This window comes from Cupressus sempervirens, chromosome 1 (genome assembly GCF_028749045.1).
Source record: "Cupressus sempervirens isolate cs-2001-9-10 chromosome 1, ASM2874904v1, whole genome shotgun sequence".
In the NCBI taxonomy this organism is placed as follows: domain Eukaryota; kingdom Viridiplantae; phylum Streptophyta; class Pinopsida; order Cupressales; family Cupressaceae; genus Cupressus; species Cupressus sempervirens.
Window position 1 is genome coordinate 305,195,645 of NC_143118.1, and position 25,090 is coordinate 305,220,734.

The window sequence follows — 25,090 nt, forward strand, 5'->3', positions numbered from 1 at the left end:
ATGTCTTCTAAAATTCCTTTTTGTGAGGAAGATGTGGAGTCCTTTGCTGATTGGTTCATGAGCAATTTCAAATTGCTACGAACATAGACAAGATCTCCCAACTTTCCGGACAGCAGCTTGTTCCTCTTTTTAGAATGAATGTGGTCAAAACAACTCCAATTCCTCTCACATGCTGATGAACTTGCTCCCTGACTCAATACTCTAATAGCAAAGCGCTGTAGTTCAAGAGTTTGTGCCCCATAGCTCATCCACCATCTAGACCCAGTTACCTCAGCTCGTGCCATGTCATATTGTGCTGCTTGCATTCCAAACATCCCTTCTGCTTTCTTGTATCTCCAACATTGGTCCCTGATCAAAGCTGCAGTGTTTTGATCCGGCTCATACTTGCTAATGGCATCATAAAGCCCTACCATAATTTCACTATCACTTTGTCTATCAATACGAAATAACTTGGGCTCCAAATAGCAAGCTGCTGCATGTAGAGGTGTGTGCATTATTTTCCACCTGAAATCAACTGCCTCCCATATCTCCATGTAGTCTGCTTCCACATTCTTCAATGCTCTCTGAATGGATTCTTTACAACGGTCCATACTTTCATAAAGCATGCCAAGGCAAGGAGCGTCACCATCCACCATACGAAGAACCTCAACAATTGGACCACATATGTTCAAAACCTTTGATCCACTTTCCCAAAAATTGTTGTTTAAAATGATTTGCTCTATGTTCTTCCCCTTAGCACTTTTAGAAAGTGCTGAACCTTCCCACTCATTAGAACAAATCACAGATCTCAAAGCTGCCTTTTCTTCAAGTACCCTCCTCAATGTGATATAGAATGAAGCAAACCTTGTGTCACAAGGCCTCAACAACTCTCTCGATGCATGTTTCATGTAAAGACTCAAGGTGAGACGATGGTTTCTAATGAAATTTGCAACTGATCTCCCTCTATAAATTGCTTCATGTATCCATGGGAACTTGGCCAAGTCATGAAGCAACAAATCCAAACAATGGGCTGCACATGGGCTCCAATAAATCTGTGGGTACTTCTCTACAATCAGCTTCCCGGCTCCCACACAATTCGCTACACTATCAGTAACCACCTGAACCACATTTTCCACCCCTACTTCAATAATGGCTTCGTCTAATATCTGGAAAATATACTCTGAAGTTTTCTTTTGATTGATCGTGTCAATCACTTTCAAGAACACAACTCCTTCAGGGGAAGCCACTAAAACATTAATCAAAGGCCTCTGACATATATCTGACCACCCATCACTCAATATAGTGCAACCAGTTGCCTTCCAAGTGTCTTTAACCACAGTTAACTTTCCTGTCACTCTGCCTTTGGACCTCTCTAGAAGAGTTGTTCTGAGAGCCTCTGAAGATGGAGATGTATAACCTTTGCCAAACTCTGCTGTTTTCGCAACTGCATTACGGAAATGAGGATTCCTTGCCGAATTGAATGGAGTAGCACTTGTAAAAAAATAATCACCTCATGCATCATCCACCTCTTGTCTCTCTATTGGTTTCCAAAAGTTGTTTAATGTTCCACTTTGTTTTCCTGCGCCTGTAGACTTGAGCACACTAGAAGATGACACAGATGTGAACCTAGATATATCCTCTTGAATTCTTTGTTTTTTTTGCATGTTTATGTGGTCAGCTTCCCCCAAATGGGTTAGTTCTCTTTCTATATCAGCTACCATTTCATTAGTCACATTTGGACATGCTTTAACCCCTCCTCCTGTGCCCCCACTAATACCAAGTAAGTGATCTCTTGCCCTTGTTAGACTTCCTGTAAAATCTTTCTTACAATTCGTACAATAGAGTTTGGCACCATCTTTTGTCACATATTTCCATACTTCAGACTTCGATTTTTTGGGAGCCATTCAATTACAACCTGCATGATACAAAAGAAAGAATTAATACTTTTATTTCAAATCATTCAATATTTTTTTAATATATTAAAAGGAAATATAAAAAATAATTATTTTGAACTCTATAATGAAACATAAATAAATACCAAATTTCATTAAGGGCATACAATATAAAAAATATTATTAAATTAAAGTATATGTGACGTTAAAACAAAGTAAGATCACTAAATTTAACAAAATAAAACCCTTAAACTATATGATTTAAAATATCGAATAAAAGCATAATAGATTTTCTATGTTTATATTATTTATATACATTAGTTTTTTCATATAAAAATAGAAAACAATTAATAAAATAATATATTATAAATTAATTAGTAATATTAATAATAAATAAAGATAGTGTAATTATTTTGTAGTTTACCTAAAACAAATATTGCATACAAAACTAAATAATTATAAAATAAAATATAAAAACTTGACAAAAATAAATATGATATTTAAACATTAATTCATGATATAATTTAATATAAAATAAAATATTACTACTTTTTATAAACATTATTATTAGAATATAAATCTATTACTATTTTAGTGTTAAAATCTTATTATTTAATATAAATATTTATATTAAAATATTATATTTATTAATTTAATAATTTAATTTATTATTTGTTTTGAGTTTACAAAATTTTAAAAAAATAAAACTATAATATAAAACAATATTAAAATATTAAACAATATAACTATAAACATTGAACAATAATTTATATTATAATATTAAACAGTTTAAGTTTTATAACTATAATTTATAAACATTGAACAATAAAAAACCTAAATGAACAATAATTTATATTATAATATTAAACAGTATAAGTTGTGTAACTATAATTTATAAACATTGAACAATAAAAAACCTAAACTGAAACAATGAAAAAAATCGCAGGCGCCAAAGGGAATGAAAGAAAGCCAGGAAGAAAGTGAAGGAAACCTACCTGGTATCCGTCGGCAGCAAGAGGTCGGATGCAAGGTCGTCGGCGGCAAGAGGTCGAATGCAAGGAGGAGGTCGGATGCAAGGAGGTCGGCGACAGGAGGTCGACCAGACGCTAAACCAGCGTGATCTTTGAATGCGCATCCAACCAGCGTCCAACCAGTTTCTATAATGACTCCTGCTTCAAACGCTGGAACAGTAAAAACAATTTATTTTGCTTCATGCGCTAAGTGGAGAAACAGGTCATCGTCCACTGATGCATTCCTAGTGAAGGGCTCGGGTTTTTTATAATACTTTTGGCCAAACCCTTAAACGGCGACCAATAAATTATAGTTTCCACAAAACGACGAAATTTTTTCTGCCGTACGAACTTATAGCGAACTTTTAACTTTATTTTTTAGTTTTTTAAGGTTCGCCGAATTTCGAACTTGAAGCCAAAAATTCGGCAAACCTTGTGACTTAGGCCACAATTATGCAAACACCTTTATTTCTGAAATTTGTCTTCAAAAAAAGTCCATAAATGCAAGTGAATACAACCCACAGGCTTGCAGGATCCAAGCTCTAATACCATTGTAACGTCCCGGAATGATATTCTCCCAACGTTTCTCACACATAACTTTCAGGAATGTAAACAGCTAATTCATGCAATAAGTTTCAGCAAATGATAGTCTTAGAAATATTGTTTCATTTCAATTCCCAGCAGTACATGTATAATAACTACTGACAATATGAATTTCCAAAATGGATATTACAATCAAATCTCCAATAAATTAACAATGAGCTCCAATTGTACATACAAAAAGTAACAATCAGATTGGAGTATAAGAAATAAAAGTTCAAGCACAAGTGAAACACCTTGTATGACATCTACACCGACAATGGGTTTCCATCCACCATCTCCTGAGTAGAGGGTTTTTGTCCTCGAACTGTCTCAAGCTGAGCTTTCGATTCTTTGGAAATGTGGAAATTGAGACTTTTACAAATCTTGATTTAGCCAAATCAAGGTTTAGCAAATCTTCATTCCTATTTTTGAGATTTATTTGTACCGTTTGTTTCACTCAGAAGATGAGTGGAAAGATACATTTTTATGTGTAAGATTAGGGCCCGTTTGCATCATGGATTAGATTAGGAATTAAAATACGGAATTCTTAAAATTTTCAAATCCACTGTTTCGGTCCGCCAAATGAGAATGGGAATTAGAAAAAAGGTAGAATCCGGTATCCTTATTTGCCACCCAAAACCAGGATTCAGTATTCTTCTAAATAGCTGGAATTGTCCAAATACCAGTTTTAATTCCATTTTTCAAAAAATGAGTATTACAAATTATTGAAACAAAAACATTTTTTCACATCCGCTCATTTGACAGCTCATTTTGCAACACAGGATTTTTCAACATTGCCGCCTCTGCACATATCTTCTCTGCTCATTGTTGCATCTGCAGGTATGGACTGAGAATGAACATATAGCACTGAATAGTGTAAATAAATTTTTTTTGAGGGAAATGATTCATTTATTCCCATTGCAAAGTATCCTTTTCAAATGATTAAGTTGTTCTCGCTCCAAATTTCTGTAAGCTTGTTGTGCTTTAGAAACAGATATATTTTTTAAAAGTGTATTTTGAAAAAAAAAATGACTCTGCACATTTGAATCCAAGATCTATCAATGCATGCGGCAAATAGCAGTAGACAGGAATATCACTTTTGTTACAAATAAAATGAAGAATATGATTCCATTTCTTGATTTTGTGATTATGTAAACATGTCCCAGTGCAATTTATGGAAAAACATCAGTATCTTAAGCAATTCACTATTGTGTACAAACCAATAATGGAAAAGTTGTTTATTTTCTTTTCTTTGATCATAAATTTATTTCATTTTATAATGAATGTCTATGACAAAATAATATGCCATACAGTTGTTTCCTAAATCAATTCATTATGGCTAGTAGAAGGCTGTGAAAATTAGAATTTTAGTTTGAATATTAATTCTTTTCTTTTCTTTTCTTTACATAAATTTATCATATAATGAGTGTCTATATATGTCATGACAAAACAATGTGTCATACAAATGTTTGCTGAATCAATTTGTAATGGCTAATAAAGATCTAACATTTAAATAAAATATATTAAAAACTCATTTCATTCATCTTAAAAAATAAAATAAATAAATAATGCTTATTCTGGTTGGTGATCCAATTCTACAAATGTGCAACCAAACGGAAGAAATGTGTATTCTCATAAATGAATTCTTGGTGAACCAAACGGTCCTAAACCAAATTCTCAAAACTATAATCTGGATTTCAAGTTCCAAAATCCCAAATTCAGCATTCTGGATGCCAATTCTTAAATTATATTCCAGCAACCAAACGGGCCCCAAGTCCGTTTGGTTCGTGGAAGATGACGGCAATTGGCTTTCTATAATTCAGATTCAAAAAAATTTGTGTTGTTTCAAAATTGGCAAAATAGAATTAGAATACCAGACTTCTAAATTTTTCTCAAAACCAGGTTATCTACTTCCTGCTAGCAACTAGGAATTCAAAATCAAAACCTGGTTATGCTTTTTGAGTGTTAAAAAATTAGATTAGACTATTTTTTGGAGTCTGTCTTCAACTAAGAGAAGAAATCTGAAAACAAAACCAATATCCAAGTATGCCAAAGGAGTCTTCATTCCTTCTTTTAATAAAAGCCCTAATAGAAGCCATTCATTATTTTTTCATCTAATTTTGTTTGCAACTAGGCTCTCTTCTCATTTGGTCTCTTGGCATTGAAGGCAAGGTGAATACTTTTAAAGAGGATCATTTGTGGGGTGTCAGATATAGCTTTCACAAAGGAGATCTAAGCATCTAAAGTAGGCATTTAATTGATCCCATTTTTTAGTCCTTTAATGATTTTTTTTGAGATTTTGATGATTTTTTCAAGTTTGGGAAGAAATTTTTCAAGTTTTCTTTTCATTTTTTTAGGAAATAAAGATACAAAGTTTAGCTAACTATTTTGATATTTTTGAGTCTTTTATTTGCACTTGTATAGTTGGTGCTCATAGTTTTTTTTCTAATTTAAATTTATTTAATTTCTTACAATAGCAATAAATTAGATTGTATTGTGCAAGAATGGCCACCAGCGGTAGTCAAAGTTCAGTGGGAGGGCATGGAGCCGATAGATTCACATTTGATGTATAATACCACAAGAATATCACAAGTTTTAGGAGGTGGCTCATATCTTTGGAAGTGTAATGTATGTGATAAAAAAAAAAAACCATCCAATAGTTCATACTCTCGAGTCAACCTTCATTTTATGGGCCCTTGTGGCAAAGAAATGGGAATGTGCAAAAACAAAGATGGAAAGGGGATGTCTAACGCACAAATAGCAAGATATAAAAGATAAGTAGGAGAATGGGCTTAAGGGGCTTTCTAATGAATGGTTCATAAGGCACAACACTTGGTGAAGGTTTTGCAAATGGGGTTGCAAGCTTTGGGTTTAACCATGGAGGAAACTATGTAGTTAAGCGCGCTCAAGCTAGAGTAGTACTAGGATGGGTGACCTCCAGGGAAGTCCCGGTGCTTCACCCCTGTGAGCATCACGTAAATCCAATGAGTGCTAAGTGTTCCATTTATTCTCATGAGAGATGGATTCCTGTTGAATTACCACTCATGAAACATGGGTCAATGAGTTTGACTCAAAATCACATAGTTAAATCCTGATAGCAATATCACAAGATATAAAAGAACAAGAAGAGGTCGGTAAATAGGTGTAATGACCCTTATTGGGACATTCCTTATTTTCCTTAAATTTATATTCCCGACTTCCAAAAAAATCCTTTTTTACTCCCCATTTTCCCGTGATAATACTTCTCTTATATACAAAATCAAGGGAAAAGATGTGTCTTTTCATATATTATATATAAAATAATATAAGGTTATTATTTTATATAATATTATTAATTTTAATTTATCACACACTTCAATTTTGACATATTAAAGAGTATGTAATAACTCATAAATTATATGCTTACTATATATATAATATCAATTACTATTTTATTATTGTATAGTAAAATAGTTGTTATATATTATATTATTATTATTTCAATATGTATATGCCTAATATTATATAAAATATATTATAATTAAACTTATATATATATATATATATATATATATATTAGATTTAAATATATCCAAAAGATTAGTATTATTTATCTTATTTATTATAAATAATATTTATATTATAAAATAGAAGATAATAATATTATTTTAATGATAATTAATCCTTATTTCTTATTAAAACCTATTTTGAAATTGGGGACATCACAATCCTCCCCTCTTGAATTTGCTTGTCCTCAAGCAATTGATTTGATCCTCATTAATTCATGGTCTGGATTCATTCTTTTTCCTGCATATGTTACCATGTACAAGAACATATAAATGATGACACGAAATAGACACATTAATGCATGAAGACGCGATGCAAACACGAGGTAGACACATAAATGCATGCAAACACAAAGAAGACACGAGGCAAACACATTGATGCATGAAGGCACAATGTAGACACATAGTATACATGTTAGAATCTAGCTTACAAATTGAAATAAGAAAAGGTAAGGAAATGTTTTACTTCCTTGATCGTGAATATCGTGCTCCTTTCCCCTGTCTCGAAATCAAAAGTTAGATTGGAAATGCATATTTTCTATAGCTAGTACTATAATAGAGTGTATCATTCCATAGTGGATGGAAGATTTACTGTGGCTCTGAGTTTGGACACGCTCAGCTTGGGGCTCCCTCAGATTTTTAATCCATATTGGGATTCTTGTGCCCCAACACGACCGATTTACTCCTCCCCCTGCGCACACTCCCTACCCACTAGGAACATGCTTAATTTTGACGTGGATGGAATATTTACTACGGCTCTGAGTTTAGACACACTCAGCTTGGGGCTCCCTCAGATTTTACAATCCATATTGGGATTCTCTCACCCCAACGCAAAAAAATTTACTCCTCCCCCTGTGCACACTCCTTATCCATTAGGAACATGCTTAATTTTGACATGGATGGAAGATTTACTGCAGCTCTGAGTTTGGACACGCTTAGCTTGGGGCTCCCTCAGATTTTTAAAATCCATATTGGGATTCCTATGCCCCAACACAATCGATTTACTCCTCACTCTGTGCACACTCCCTTTCCACTATACATTTGGTGAGAAAATAAAGTTATCTTTTATAAGTTACCTTCCAAAAAGGTACTCTCCACATATCCTCCAAATAGTATAAACATTTACAACTGAAGATACATAATTAAATGTAGATGATTTTGAAGATAAAATATTTAATTGAGCCAAATATATTCCAAGCTTTATATCTCCAAAATAGTTAACATTCATAAATACATATTGCTATCCCTTTTTAAAAAGTCATTGTAGATCTTCTAAATTTAGGGTAAATGACTATTAATAATTTAACTCATTATGTAAAAGATTAAAATTAATTATTAATAATCCAATGTACTTATAAACAGTAACATGCCAAAAATGAGATAAGAAATTAATTTTAGCTTTTTTAACAATTTGAGCAAGCTCAATTTCTTACCTTTGCTATTTCACGATTTGTCAGCCTTCCTAATAGGCCTCCCCATTTTGGGAAGCTATTTAAATGATAAAATATTTTCATAATTTCAAAAAATTTCCTCTTGACAATATAACATGTTGTAATAAGAAAATATCAAATTAAAACAAACATTACCATTTCTACTTACCTGAGAGCCACATCTATTATCCTTCGATTCCATCATATCTAGTTAAAATAGAAAATTTGATGTGTTCGATTCTTCTTCTACTTTTGGTGTTGTCATGTTATTTTCCTTCCTTATGGATGACGAGTAGGAAGAAGAGATGGATAAAAGAATAGTTGTAGAAAGAAACCAGCATTCCTTTCTCGAAAATATTGTATGAGAAGTAATTAATCAGCAACAGTAAAATTGAATCCCGCATATAATCGTTCAAGCACTATTTTGGAGTTGAGAATTGATGCTAAATGGCAATTTTAATATTGAAATGACTTCCTGGACCAATGGCTATACTTTGGTAGTTAGATTGACAAGGTTATCGATGATTTCTGAGCTCTGGCATGTTGAAAAATAGCCCAGATCTCTTAACTACGGGCTGGAAGTAACATTTGTGAGATTTAGGAATGAGATGACAAAAATAATGTTCTGAAAGGCCATAATATTGTGGAAGCAAGTGTGAATTTTGTATGTGATGTCTTTGCTATCTATATCTAAGTCGCCTTATCTCCATTTGTCATCTTTTTGAATATTGCTTATAATATGATCCATTCTCTATTTATTCCAGCGAACATTCTTAGTCTTTCATTTTTACTGACAAGTCTTCTCTTGAATTTGGATAGCGCTATTTTTTAAATACTTGCATTTGTACTATGTAGGGTCTCCTTCTCCAATAACAAGTACTCGATACTTTAATGTGTTTTGTTTTACCAATTGTAATGACCTATGCTCGATAATCTGTATACTGGGATAATCTGTCTGCCTACATACTGGAAAGGTCTCCCAATGCGATGTAAATACTGATATCTAATCGATTGAAATTTGCAGCATTTTTCATCTTCTCCTCAGCATCCTTGATTGCTTTCACTGCTAGTGCAATGTTCGCTGTTCTATTTCCTTCTCTGATTTTGGTGGACTTTCCATGTGCCTACAATTTTCTCCATCTTCAAAATCTGAGCTATAATCGTCTGTCCAGTCAATATCTTCAAGGAGCATTGTATTCTAATCAGCGTCATCAATGTATTCATTCAGATCAAGTTGTGGTATTTCACAAAGTGTGCCCTTAATCTTTGAAATATACCTCTTCTTGGCAATTTGAAAAACCTCTTCTGTAGCCGAATCATTCCACTTCTCTATTTCTTTGATTTTTGGTGTACTAGAAAGCTCTATAACCTATTGAAGTTATATATCTGTGGCCAAAGTCATTATCTATTGAAGTTCTTCCCATCCGGATGGCAGGAACATGCTCTGATACCATTTGTAATGACCCTTATTGGGACATTCCTTATTTTCCTTAAATTTATATTCCCGACTTCCAAAAAAATCCTTTTTTACTCCCAATTTTCCTGTGATAATACTTCTCTTATATACAAAATCAAGGGAAAAGATGTGTCTTTTCATATATTATATATAAAATAATATAAGGTTATTATTTTATATAATATTATTAATTTTAATTTATCACATACACTTCAATTTTGACATATTAAAGAGTATGTAATAACTCAAATTATATGCTTACTATATATATAATATCAATTACTATTTTATTATGTTGTTATTATTTCAATATGTATATGCCTAATATTATATAAAATATATTATAATTAACCTTATTATATATATATATATATATATATATATATATATATATATATATTAGATTTAAATATATCCAAAAGATTAGTATTATTTATCTTATTTATTATAAATAATATTTATATTATAAAATAGAAGATAATAATATTATTTTAATGATAATTAATCCTTTTTTCTTATTAAAACCTATTCTGAAATTGGGGACATCACAATAAGTTAGAAGATTGAAACAAAGTTCTTATCAACCTCCATTCGAAAAGAAAAAAATATGATTACCCATCGAAACTGTTGTATCCTCCAAACATCCATTCTTGCAAATACTCATACCAAAAGAGGACGAGGAAGGAGAAAATTACCGCCTACAAAAGAGGTCCAGTGTTCACGACATCTAAAATGGAGGCAAGAGTGCTTGTTGATCAAGCCATTGCATGTTGCCACTGTGCTAATGGTCTTCCTTTCAAATTGGTGAGATCACTATATTGGAAGGAGATGGTGGCAGCCATCAATAAAGCGTCAGCTGATTACACAAGTCTCAAGTATGAATAGGTGTGTACTACCTTGCAATAAAAGAAGACTTCTATAGAGAGATTGCTTCAACCAACTAGAAATTCTTTGTAAACGTTGGGTGCTTCTATTGTTTCTAATGGACTAAAAGGTACAAGAAACCGGCCATTGATTAATGTGATTACAGTGTACCCCAATGAGACAATGATTTTTGAAGGTAGCTGATTGTGAAGGGGAAGTGAAAGATGCACGGTTCATTTCCAGAATTGTCATTGAGGCCAAAGACATGGTGGATGATGAGAATAGATCCAAGTGATTACAGACAATGTCAAAAATTGTAGCGGTGCAAGTGCTTTGGTTGAGTGTCAATGTGACCATATTTTTTGGATGCCATGCACCATACACTCCCTCAACTTGGTCATGCAACAAATTAGCACTCAAATAGATTGGGTGAAACAAATATACCAAGAGAAGGAGATACAAATGTTTGTGATGAACCATCAAATGTCACAATCAATATTCAAATCATTCTCCAAATCAAAGTTGTTAAAAGGTAAATTGTACTTACTAGATTTCATTATTTTATTTTATTTTAATTAATTTGATGTCATGTTCAACTACCAAAATCTATATAAATTTGTTTAAAATTTATTAAAATATTGTTATCAACTTGCTTAGGTTGTTGAGACTCGATTTGCATCTAATAATATTGTTATGTGAGGACTTGTCAAGGTGCAAGGGGTATAGCCAAATGGTTATTTCCAACTACTAGATGTATGGAAGGCTTTTTTCCAAAGAGAACCCAAAAGGTCAGGACATTGGTTTTGGATGATAATTAGTGGGCTTGTGTGCAATTTGTATTGGATTTCACCATGACTATCTAATGCAAATCAACCTTCTTTGGAAATGTTCATGATGGAATGGACACAATGCTAGAGAAGGTAAAACTTGCCATACAAACACATGAGAATGACCCCATAGAATGTAAAACCTTATGCAATAAGGTGGAAACAATCATTCATCATCATTGAGAAAAGATGACCACCCCATTGCACCTACTTTCACATACCCTATCTCTGAGGTACTATAGCATGAAAATACTTGCTATGAGAGATAGAGTAGCACCATACATAGATGAACAAGTTGCTAATGGGTGCTACAAAGCTTTTCAAAGACTCTTCCAAGATGATGAAATACACAAAACATTTAGGTGGGAATTTGGCTTATTTGACTCAAGAGCAATACTCAGACCAATTGCAGTAAAGGACCACAACAACATGGGAGCCATCACATGGTAGCACCTCTATGGTCAACCATTTAAGCATCTACAACCTCACTCAAGGTCCTCTCACAAGTAAATTTTTTTTTTTAGTTTTTTTTTTGTCGGTAATAATATTTCATTATATTAATATAAAAGTTTTTACAAAAGTCCTTACATAGGCTTTCTTGATTTGCCTTACAATCCCTTTTACAACTTAGAACTCCACAACTTTCAACTAAACTTATACCCTATACATCTACTGCCCCTTTCCATGGGCTATACATCATTTACACATCAAATTTCATTCATGCCAAAATACACAATAAACCTTTTAATAATTTCGCTAGCTGTCCTTCCTTTGCATCTATTCGACATCTACACACACTTACTGCTTCGCACATTTACCGCTTTTGCTTATGCCGACGTTCTTGATTTCCTTCAAAGCAAAACCATCAATTACCTTCATCACAAAACCAACATCTCTGAATTACCCAAAATCTGCCCTTAACTAATCATCTTCTCAAACTTGGCCCTGTCAAAATTCATTTACACATTTATCCTTCCTTTCCTTTTGCAAAAACGATATTCAAAACCTTTCCTAGCTTTTTCATTCAAAAAACCAAAACAGCAAGACATTCCCTTTGCAATTTAATCTTCCACATTTGGTGGGAATCGAACCCTCACCACCCGGTGGCTTCTCCTTCTTTCTACACTCCTTCGGCACTTTGGATGAGCAACCAAAAAATCCATTACCTTCCTTCCCTCACCATCCTTAAAACTACGAATTTCCTCCACCAATCTCAACCATGCGACATCTTTGCTTTGTAAGCTTCTTTATCTATCCCAGTTGGCCACCAAACAAAACCAAATTTTCCTCGAGTCTTGCCTTCCTCTTCGTTTTCAAAATACTCACTATAATCAAACCCCTGTCCCGGCCATGCCCATTCCAACAAAGATTCAATCCTGACAACCAAATCCGCAGGGAATAAAATTCTCATTACCCATTCCACCTCCTCCACTGGAAACGTCAGTTCTAGACCATGTGCCATTATCATTGCAGCTATATCAACATTTATTTTCCAATGGTGGGTGGGATTTTAAAACAATTCCCCCACCATTTCTTTTACTGCCTCCAAGAGTCCTTGCATTGGGCACTTCAACAGCAACCTCAACCTTTGATTTTGCACCAGGCCATACAACGCCTTTTGCTCTCTTGGTGTTTTGAAAGTAAAGGTAGCTTCCATCTTATTCTCACTTTTTTTTGTCACTTTCACCTAATTTAAAAATTACTGTTCAGCTTGTTAACAAATTCCTTTTCGGCTCCTATATTTATAGCATGTCAGTAGTGTCCTTTTTACACTTCCAAATGCCAAAAAGCATAATCATTCTATCTGCTTTTGCGCATCTTTTCATCATATGAGCATTATCAACAAATCTCCCATATCTTACAACTTGTCTTGTGCTGACAGTCCTTGTTTACATCATTTTCCATTCACTCATTTCCCCATTATTTAGACTCCATTACTCATCACATCAAACATTATCAAAAGCTCCCTCCCAACAGCTACACCATTCAAACCAACACGTTCCTTCTACCAAACACTCAACCGCCCATTTTGAAAGTTTATCGACTTCCTTATTGGCTTCTCTATAGACATGGCAGATTTTGAAGTCCTCCAATGATTTTAACTCTTCATTGACACAAAACAATAAATTTCCTAAGTGCCAAGCCGAGATCAGATTGCTTGTTAAAGCTTGAACCACTACCATAGAGTCACCCTCCAAAATCACTTTAACTCCGCCCACCTTCTTGGCACATTGAATTCTCAATAATGCAGCATAAAATTCAGCTTCATTATTGGTGCCATCAAGTAATTTTTTTGCACCTAAAGCCAATGTCTCCCCTAAATGATCTCCAACTATGCATCCAATTCCTGATTTGCCTAGATTACACCTTACAGCCCCATCAAAATTTACTTTAATCCATCCTTTCTCAGGAGGTTCCCACTTTGCTTTTTCCCTATGGTTCACCTTTGAAAAACTATTTCCCTTTGCACCAGCTTGGCCAATTTTGATCCCAAGCCATTCCTTTTGGATAGCTCTGTCACTGCTCATAAACACACTTCTTAACAAATCTTTCCTAAACACTACTACACTAACCACTTCTTCTATCGAATGATCAATCCTTTGCAATAGTTGTTCCACTGCTTCTGTCCTCTCCTGAAAGACTCTCATATTTCTCTCCTTCCTTACTTCCCAAATAACAATTGAAGGGCTTACCCTCCACACACATTCCAACATATTTCTCCTACTCATCCTTGGCCATGAAATGAAGAAAGCCAAAATAGAGGGGCACCACGGTCCTTTCCATCCCAATTTTCCCTGAATATGACTCCAACATTTTGTTGCTACTTCACAATTTAGCAATAGATGATCAACATTCTTTTCCTCCTTACCACACACAACGCACTTTGTTGGTCCTTGAAAACGAATTTCCTCTTCCTTTCCCCTGTCAAAATTCTGCCCTGAATAGCTAACCATGAGAAAGTTCCAGCCCTTGGCAAAATTTCTTTATTCCAGCACAAGTCCCCAGCCTCAAAACTTACATCTACTCTATTTTCTATTTATTCATAACCAAGTTTTATTGAGAACTTAACTAAGGCAGCAGCACACTAGCTTATCTTATATTTTCTATCAATAATGCATTCTTTCCTCCGCATAAAAATCTCCTTAAGAGATTGTTGCTGCCTCTATGATAAGCCCTCCACCCGCCAATCCTTCCATTCCCACACTTTACCTAGGATTCCATCCTTCTCAATTACATAATCTCTAACTTTCCTACCCCATAGAACACAAAGTTTATGTTTCATATCTCTATCTATACATTCTTCATCTAAAGTTTTATAACCATTCCAAGAATCCTCCCAAAACCTAGCTTGATTTCCATCTCCAATCACCCACGAGATGTGGTTTATTATGACATGTCTACATGACAAAATAAAGTTCCAAATTGTCGACCCCTTCATCGGGTTTTGAATTGTTAAAATCCTATTTCTTCATTTGAGTCCAAGTATTTTGCCCTTAGAATTTTTGTCCAAATCTGATCAGCATCCGCTACCATATGCCAAACTAATTTTGCTCCTAACGCAGTATTCATTAGATTCCAATCTCTTATTCCAGCTCCCCCATAATTTTTTGGTCTACAATTTTTTTCCCATTTTAACAAAGGCCATTTTTTGTAATCCCCTACTTGACTCCAAAAGAATCTCCGCATATGTTTTTCCACACTATTAATAACCTTTTTTGGAATTTTTAAGCAAATCATTGAAAAAATAGGAACTACAAAAACTATTGTTTTTAATATCAAGATTCTCCCGACCGAAGATAACCATTTACCCTTCAAGCCTTCCATTTTTTTAAAACACTTTTCAGCTAGACATTTCCATACATCACTTTAGTTTCTTCCTTGCAACAATGAGATCCCCAGATATCTACTAGGAAGTGGACCCTACTTAATATTCAGAATTCTACACATAGCCATTCTTCTACTAATAGGGGTATTGAAAAAGAAGATTTCTAATTTTGCCCAAGTTAACTTCTGTCCTGAGACTTTCCCATAAATCTCCATAGTCTTTTTCATCAATCTGGCTTCCTGCTTTGAAGCTTCCCCTATTAGCAAGGTGTCATCCACAAACTGAAGATGAGAAATGGAATCCACTCCCCTTGCCACTTTTACACCTTTCCATAGACCTCTAATTATTTTTTCTTGAATCAATCTTCCCAAAATTTCTGCTAGAATAATAAAAAGAAAAGGAGATAATGGGTCCCCTTGTTTGATGCCTTTTTTCCAACTCAAAGAGACCTTGAGGGCTTCCATTTACCAAAACCGAAAATCTGACCAAACTTAAACATCCTTTAACCCATCTAATCCAGTCATCATTAAAACCAAACTTATTCAAAACTTTGAACAAAAAACCCCTATTCACCTCATCATAGGCTCGCCTTATATCTAGTTTCAATCATTTTATTGAGTTTCTTAACTCTTATGGAATGAATCATTTCATGTGCTATAATCAACCCTTCAAAAAATGATCTCCCTAGTGCAAACCCACTCTGTTCCTTTGAGATTACATCATTTAGAACCAACTTGAAACAATTTGCAATTACTTTGGAGATGATTTTATACAAAATATTGCATAAAGAGATAGGCCTAAAATCTTTGGAAGTCCTGCACTCTTCTTTATTTGGCACTAAAGCAATGAAAGTATTGTTTATATCTTTTAAAACAAAACCACCTCTCCTAGATTACTCTACCATCTCACAAACATCATCCCCTATGTTGTCCCAAAAAAACCTGAAAAAAGTGCCCTGCCACTGAATCCATCCGAACCTGGGCTTTTATCCTTTCCTAAACCCCAAAGAGCCACTTTACCTCTTCTTTTGTTACTTTTGCACTTAGCATTACATTCTTCCTCTTTTGTGACACACTTTGGAATACACTTCAAAACTTCCCCTTCTAAATCACCTCCTTCATCCTCAAGCCTTCCTCTATCTTTGAAAAACTCTACAGCCTCCCTCTTGATCTCCTTTGGATCATTTACCACTATTACTACTGAATTTTTTATAGAGAAAATAATGAATTATGAAAAAACTTGGTATTCCTATTTCCTTCTTTTAGCCACATTTCTCTTGATTTCTGCCTCCAAAACACTTCTTCTCTTAATAGAATTTCTTCATATTCCTTTTTTAACTTCTTTTCTTCTTGGAAAACCTCCTCACTCATTCTCTGCTGAATAATTTCTTTAGTTAAATATTTTAAGGACAGTTCCAACTCTTCTTTTCTCTTAAAAGTATTTTGGAAAGATTCCCTGTTCCGCACCTTCAGCTTTCCTTAGATATGATGTTTAAAAAAATTGAAAGCTTTATTCCCCTCCCAAACAGGGGCATTTTTCCACCAATGTTCAACCATCTCTTTAAAACCATCCGCTCTCAACCACATTGCTTCAAATTTAAACGGGGATCTATCTAGGGCACACTCTTCCTGAATTCTCAAACTAATTGGAAAGTGATCCGACCCGTGGATTGATAAAATTTCCGCTTCTACCATCCATTCCACCTGTGTCCAGTCTCCCCCCAAAAGGAACCTGCCCAGCTTTTCAGCTATATTCACAAAACCTAGCCTTTTATTATTCTAGGTGAATTCACCTTGCTTAAATGGGATGTTCACTAATCCATTATTAGTCACAAAGGCTGAGAAGTCTTCTTGTCTAGCCATTCTCCAGCCCCTCCCTCCTTTTTTCTCCCTGGGTTAAAGAATGACATTGTAGTCCCCTCCCAAAATTGTAATTTCATCTTGTAAAACCTCCAAAATTTCTATTAAAGTTTTCCATTACTCTCTTTTCTCCCTACTTTGAATAGGCCCATACACATTGATCACATTAAATTCAGTCCCTAATTGTTTTGAAGTTACCTTGATCCATTGCCAGTTTTTCTCCTTCTGCATCATTACACCAATCACTTAATCCCCCTTCCAAAACACACTAATTCCACCTGACACTCCTTCTATAGCTACCCAGTCACTTTGCCATTTTCCAAACTTCCTTTTCACACCATCCAAATCATTTGTTTTTATCTTTGTTTCCTACAATAGAACCACATCCGATTTTGCTTGATCAAGGCCTCTCTTGATCAACCGGAGCTTGTCAGGAGCATTACAGCCCCTAACGTTCCACGATAAGATCTTCATCCCTTCCGGGAGGGGTTTTTCCCCCTTCCCATCTTCATCTTACTTTGGCCTCTTGCACTCCCTGTAATTTAAATCAGAGCATTTAGTGTTCTTTTGCCTCTCTTTTGGCTCTCCCCCACCTGAACTTTATGCCTTTTACTTTTTGTTTTTGCTAGAGTTCTTTTCTCTTTAAGAGACATTTTCTCCTCCAAACCTAGGTAGTCCTCTTCCACAGCCTACTCTCTATCCAAATCTTCCTCATTTGAACTCTCATCCAAGCTTGAAACTCCAAAGCCCCCTTTTAAGTTTTTGATTGGGGAGATTTGAATATCTTTAAAAACCTCCCCCACACTTCTATCCTCATCCTACTCTGACACAACCTTATAGTCTTCTTCCTACACCACCCCTGTTGAGTTTCCCCATTCGTGATCCCCTCATCTGCTTCCCCACACACATCACTTTGTAAACTTTGATGTTCCTCTCTAATGACAATAGCTATTTGTTCATCTCTAACTTTACCAACTCCCCCCCTCTTTGTCCTCCCCCAGCTATTGCAAGCCTTCACCCCATTCAAAACCTTTCAATACTGTAGTCTATTGGAGATTAGCACCTGCCTTTTCTATCTGGATTTCCTGCTGCATATTCCCAACCAAATCTACATCAGGTCCGATCCCTTGCTCATTCACAATTTTTTCAGCCTCAGCTATTTCACTCACTTGACAGTTATTTTCTCTTGTTTTCCAAATCATTGAACTTTCCACTTCTGCAATGGCCCTTTTTAAACTCCTCTCTATCTCCCCCTACAACCCTTCCTTTTTTAGAGCCATCTCTACCGCCTTATTTAGAAGCTTTTCCTCCTCCTTCCCTTTGTGTTGGCCCTCTTGCTTACATTTCTTGGAATCATGCTCCTCAGAAAGACAATGCTCACACACCATCAAACCTTCTTCCATAGACAAAGGCTGCCTCCAAACTTTCCCTTCACAAAATACCTCAACCATTTCGAGTATAGGCTGACAATCATTCCACATTATGCGTATTCCTGGAAACATTTGTAAAGTTTCCTTATCAACCATTTTCACAACCTTTATAAATGTTCCCAATTTATTTCCAATCTTTCTATAGCAGTGTCCAATCCAATATTCCTAAGGAAGGTTTCTCAAGCCCACCCAACTAGGAAATCGCTTTATTATTTCCTTTGTAGGGTCGAAGTTTGGGACCCAAGCTTTCATGTAAAAACCGAACCCTTCTAGAAAATATGGTCCCCCATTTAGAGTCCAGTATCTATTATGAGCCATCTCCACCGTAACCATACAAAACCCATTCTCCATAGTTTTGAAATCTTTCACTTTTCCCCACTTCTCATCACACCAAGTCTTTATCTTCCCTATTGCCGGCCATGGTCCTCCCCATTTCAACAAGAAGGCATTTTTTTTCCAAGTGAGCTCTCTTCTCCATCATAGCACCCATATCTAACACCACCCTTTCAACTGTGCATCTTACTATTTGTTGTTCCTCTATCATCTACTTCTCCTAGTTCACCACTGCTTGTGGTTTCCTTAAACTCTTTGCAATCTTCAAAATCCACCCTACCCCCCAGATTGACGGATGTGAACCTTTGCATTGGATGACTTCTTTGTCCATTCAAATTGTTTCTTTCTCCTGCATTTTGCCATGATCTCCCTTTCTGTTGTTCCACTTTTTTCCACTGAGTCCTTCTTTGAAAGTTTTTTCTCTCCCCCTACCATCTCCCATTACTATTTCCCCAAAACCTAAAACTTTCATGCCTTCTGAACAGTTCAAACCTTACAGATTGCTGAAAGTTTTGACCATGTTTACTGTAACCATCCTCAAACCTGCTCGAAAACCCTGCTCTCCACCATTCAGCCATTTTGAAGGTACTACTAGTCTTGATGCAACTGTAAATTTTTCTTTGTTTTCACATATTCAAGTTGAACCAAGACAGTTCCAATTTTTTTTTAGTTTTTTGTTTACCACTTGTATTCTATAATTTAGCGCTTATCATTCTTTAAATTTGCTTTTAATTTTTATGTTTAATTTTGTGAACATTGTCCAGGTTGCAAGTTTTTTTGTTGCTGAATGGAATTCGAGTACATACTCCTTTATCCATTCAATGAAGGGTAACCAGTTGGGCTCAACAAAACTGAAGACTTGGTTAACATCATACCAACTTGCGTCTTTTGTCACGTAAAGGAGGATCACTACAAGGAAGGAGCAGCCAAGATTTGGTATATAGCCCCTAAGTGTGCCAACTTAGATGCAATGGTTCAAGATCTCACTGCTATCATAAATGATGATAATAATAACACCACAAAACGTGGTGCATCTAGTGCAAGGGGAACTGCTTTGGGTTCAAATGATCTTGAACTTGCAGCAATTGGAGATGATAAGGATTTTCCTGAGAATCCTTATGATTTTAAATAGTGTGTAATATCCCCAAATAAGATACGAAAAAAGAAAGAACAATAATATGTAAATTGAGGCACAAGTCTATTAACAAAGACTTTTACAACTAGGGCAAAATCTGGAAATGAACTTTGCATCAAACAATTCTCATTACATCTCAGATTTTAGATCAAGTATAGAACAATAAATAGAAATTTCCAATTGCTATTTTGATCAGAAATTATTACAAAATAATCTTGAATTTCCAGAAAGGCCTATGTCTGATTTTCACTAATTTTTCTGGATATAGACATGAAAATAGACAAATTTAGGCACAGAGATACCTCAGATTTATTTCTGCACTTGAAAAAACCTAGCTGTCCAAAATGGAAAGCACTAGACTCCCAAAATAACTGCCCAATAATCTAATCTAGTTGCTCCTTACAGCACCGAACATCCCCAGATCTTAGACTACAACACTGATATTGTCCTCAATTTCGTCTCCAAACCTGATCAATACTTGCAGCCCAAAACTATCAATGTGCTAGGGTTTCACACACCAGAGTTCTTCCACCAAAACACACTCTTCTGACTAGGGGGAGCTCTTATGTCCCACTGAGATCAAGGATACTTAAGGGTTTCAATATCAAGCCAAGTTACAACCTAAGTCACAGGTTTGAGTTTGACAACTACGATGTTCGGATGAAGTTTGGCAAGGCAAAAATTTTGAAAAAAAATCAACATTAAATTCGCCTTATATAAATTTTAAAAAAATATAAATATATGATATTGATTCTTAGGTATGGGAGGGTTTTTAACTTTGTGCAGACAGTGAATCTTTGGTACATTTGGTACAATATAGTTAAGCACCGTTTTTTGTCACATATTTCAATGCTTCATATTTTGATCTTTTCCAGCAATCAATTATAACCTCCATGATTCAAAAGTTAATTAATATTTTTATTTTAAATCTTTCAATATTTATTTTAAATACAATAAAACAAAATATATCAAATAATTATTTTTAACTCTATAATGGAAAATAAACAAATGTTAAATTCTATTTTAATAAACTACAAACAAAAATAATTTAATTAGTCTTTAAAAAGAAGAAAATAATTATTTTAAATACAATATTAAATTTTGAACAAAATATATTAAATAATTGTTTTAAACTCTATAATGCAAAATAAAAAAATGTTAAATTCTATTTTAATAAACTACAAACAAAAATAATTTAATTAGTCTTTAAAAAGAAGAAAATAATTATTTTAAATACAATATTAAATTTTGAACAAAATATATTAAATAATTGTTTTAAACTCTATAATGCAAAATAAACAAATGTCAAATTCTAATATAATTAACTACAAACTGAACTTCTTTATTGGATTTTAAAAAAGGAAAAAAATATGTTTCAAATAAAATATTAAATTTTCAAAGCAAAATAAAACTACTAAATTGTAATAGCTTAAAATATAAAAAATAAAAGCATAATAATTATTTTATTTTTCTTTACTATAAACAAAATTAAAATAATTAAAGTAATACAATAAATAAAATTATTAATAAGTATATATTAATAATTATATTAATTTCTAAATAGAACTATAACCAAAAACTAAAATCATAAATATTAATGTCTCAGTAAAAATATATATACATCATATTAAAGTTTTGAACAAACTAATACTAATAAAAATAATATAATCCAATAATAAGTAAATAAAACACAAACAAACTTAATATTTTAGTAGATAAACAAGATAACATTTAAAAATTGAAACTAAAATTTACATAAACAACAACCTAAACCCAAAAACAAATAAAAAGAAACATAACTATTCAACACAAGTCTATTGGTTGAAGCAGTCATGGAAATGACAAAAAATTGGAGTGGAGATTGACAAGATTATACTGATGCGAACAATGGCAACAACGATTCCATAGCAAATTCACAAAGTGATAGCATAGGACAATGGCATGACAACTACGCAAAAAAATGGTGGGCGACAGTGTAGAAAAACACAGACGCTTTTGCAGAGGTTGCAATGCAAAGCCTAGACTCCAAACAAAAAGAGAACATGGCCGTTGTGATTTTCCCTAGCTGTCATGTAGAAACGATTTCCAAACTTATGCATTTTCAGTAACTAGAAAACGTTTATATGTTAAAAACATTGCCGAAAAAACCCTCAAAAAATCCTTTAAAAAAAAGATCTGTTCATTAAACCGCAGCTAGTTTTTACCAGTACGAATTTATACAATTTTTTTTTGTTTTTTATAGGTTCATCGAATTTCGAACATGATGCCGAAAATTCGGTGAACCTTGTGACACAAGTTACAATAGCAATAATAAGAAGTCATCATCACACAATGAATTCTAAATGGACCCCTTTGAGGTGTTTTATAGCACCTTCTAAAATTTTGAATCAATAGTCACCCTTGATATTCCACCTCTTACTCCAACGCTCCAAAATTAAAACCAAAAGTGTGCACTAATGAAACTTTTTGAAGTTGAAACCCATCTTGACTATTTGTCGTATGTTTTATTAAGTCACTTAAGTTTCCTAAAAAGACATGCCTAACTTTAAATAGCTTAAGTTTATTTAAGTTGAATCAAAAGATGTGCACACAACTTAAAATTAGAATTTAGAACAAGCCAAGGACTTTATTTATTACCCAGTGATGCTCTTTGTCCTCTTCGTCTTGGGTAATCTATGGAAAGGGCAGCCTACTACTGTTAATTGTCTTGCTTTGGGCTGGGGACATTACATAGTGAATCTTGAATTGATGAACATTGACTTATGAACTAAATTTTGATTTTGTAATAGTAATGATTTTCTGATTTGCGTTGGAAACGTGAATGTAGAAGTACATGATATGACTTATTAGCTATTTTAATTTGAATATTTGTGAACTATCAATTGGCATTTTGATTTAGTATTTATCTTGACCAATGATGAAGTATCATACAATCAAATGATTTAACTTCGTATATTTCTTACATTTCTTGCATATATATAATGCAAAGAAAACCTAAAAAATACTTGTGCATCCGTGCACTCAATTCTGGCACCAGCATCTGCACCCTAATCAGCAACTTAGTAAATTACGAATAGAGAAAGCATAACATGCTCTACACCAATTATCAAGAAAGCAATTGTAATCCTTTCAATGCACTAAAGCAACTGCAATCTTTTCAATGCACTATCAAGAGGGAAAGTGTAGCATTTTCAATGCCAATAAATATGTGGACAAACGTAATACTATTCTTTTATAAGCAACCATCAGGCAGGCGTATATAATCTTCAATAATCAATCATGGAAGCAAACGTAGCCTTTTCTAAGATAATTTAGGGGTGATTCTAATCTTTTATAATACAGTTATAAAGAAAAAAAGGTTTTATTTTCTAATTAGTTGATAGGAGAAGGTTTAATATATAATTCAATTACAAAGGAAATTATAGTCTTTCTGGTATAATTACATAGTAAGCAATATCTTTCTTGTCCAATTTATGGGTTCAAAAGTAATCTTTTCTAGTCCAAACATGGGAGCAGAGGCAGTCTACTATTAGCCAATTTTCTTGAGGGAAAAGTAGAACACCTAATCTCTTCCTATGGAATCGTCGGTCCACCTCCACGATGGTAAATTCATTTTTTCCAAAGGGAAACCATTGAAAGAATCAATGTAATCTTTTCCTTGGCGCAAATGCAATCTTAACAAGCCCTTCTCGACAAAAAATCCTACGCAGGTTATCGACAGTTGCTTCAGCAAGCACCTTCCTACCATAATCCCCACTTTCAAAATGAAATATTTTCTAAGCCAATTATGAAGAACAGTAAGCATTCAAACTCAACGAACTTAAGGAAATGCGTGCCTTCAGCAAAACAAAGCATTTTCCAGGACAATTGTCAATTATATTAATATTTAAAATTTCAGAAAAACATGGGAACTAGAATACATACCAAGATAGATCTCGCCAAAGGACCCGCTGCCAATTTTGCGGCCCATCTTATATTTGTTACCTACCCGAGCCTCCATGTTGCAGGATTGGATCACCGCTAACCCGTAGAAGCCTATGAAATTTCTCTAGATATCTCAGTTCAATCAAATATGAACCTGAAGAAAGCCACCCACTTGGCCAAAAAAAATGCAGCTCAACTGAACATTTGTTGAGGTGTAATAAAACTCAAGCTCGTCGGCAGATTTTGTTGAAAAGAGGAAAATATCAATGGGAAAGGGCACAGAAGTCGTTGGGCAATTGCGAGGGTTTTACCGCGAAGTTGGCCTGCATTTCACCTCAACGACAACACTAATTATTGCACAGATGTGAAAAGTTCGATTCGCTTGCCGTGCAAGTAGAGAATTGCTTTCCTGATTCATTTAATTTGGATTACATTATATATCTTCCTAGAAACAAGACAAGAGGATTAAAACAAAACAAAGGCCGTCCGTAACAGGGAGCAGATTCAAACGGAACGGCTTTCTCGGAGTCTTGGACGTGGTTTGTGCTCAGGTTACCGATTGGTAGTTTTTGGTGGGTTTAATAATATGGTAATTTTGATGTTTTATTTAGCTTCATTCATTTGCTAATGGGCGATGTCAATTTTCAATTTATTGGTGCAAATATTATGGTCCTATGTAGTGGGGGATGCCAATATCAATTTATTGGTTCAAATGTTATTCCAAAGAATTGTCACTTTCAACTTTGTGTGGATAAAGGATTTCATGAATATGGTTGTCATTGGATGGAAGGTCTTTTCCATAGAGTACTAATCACACTATATCTAAAAGGTGCATTGTATTTTTCATACAGTACTAATTTCATGTAATTAATAGTAAACAAGATAGAGATTAATGTTTTTAAATTATGTTTTTATTATTTTTAATTCTTGTTATAGATAAGTATGTTATTGCAATTGTGAGTCTCTTGTCTAGGAAGTCCTCTATTCGAATCTATTTG

At 34.2% G+C, this 25,090-nt stretch overlaps 1 protein-coding gene across 2 annotated transcripts in view; it reads right to left on the bottom strand.

The window, feature by feature from the left end:
* The window catches only part of LOC149577322 (uncharacterized), an 82,742-nt gene extending 58,075 nt beyond the window's left edge, over positions 1–24,667 (bottom strand). The window contains exon 1 of one of the 2 annotated variants that reach the window (XM_089823459.1): positions 24,093–24,667. In XM_089823459.1, the coding sequence (XP_089679585.1) occupies positions 24,093–24,168 (76 nt within the window). In that variant the 5' untranslated portion in view covers positions 24,169–24,667. The remainder of the gene's footprint in view (positions 1–24,092) is intronic. The other variant, XM_089823460.1, reaches the window with a different exon arrangement.
* Between the last annotated feature and the right edge of the window lie 423 nt (positions 24,668–25,090).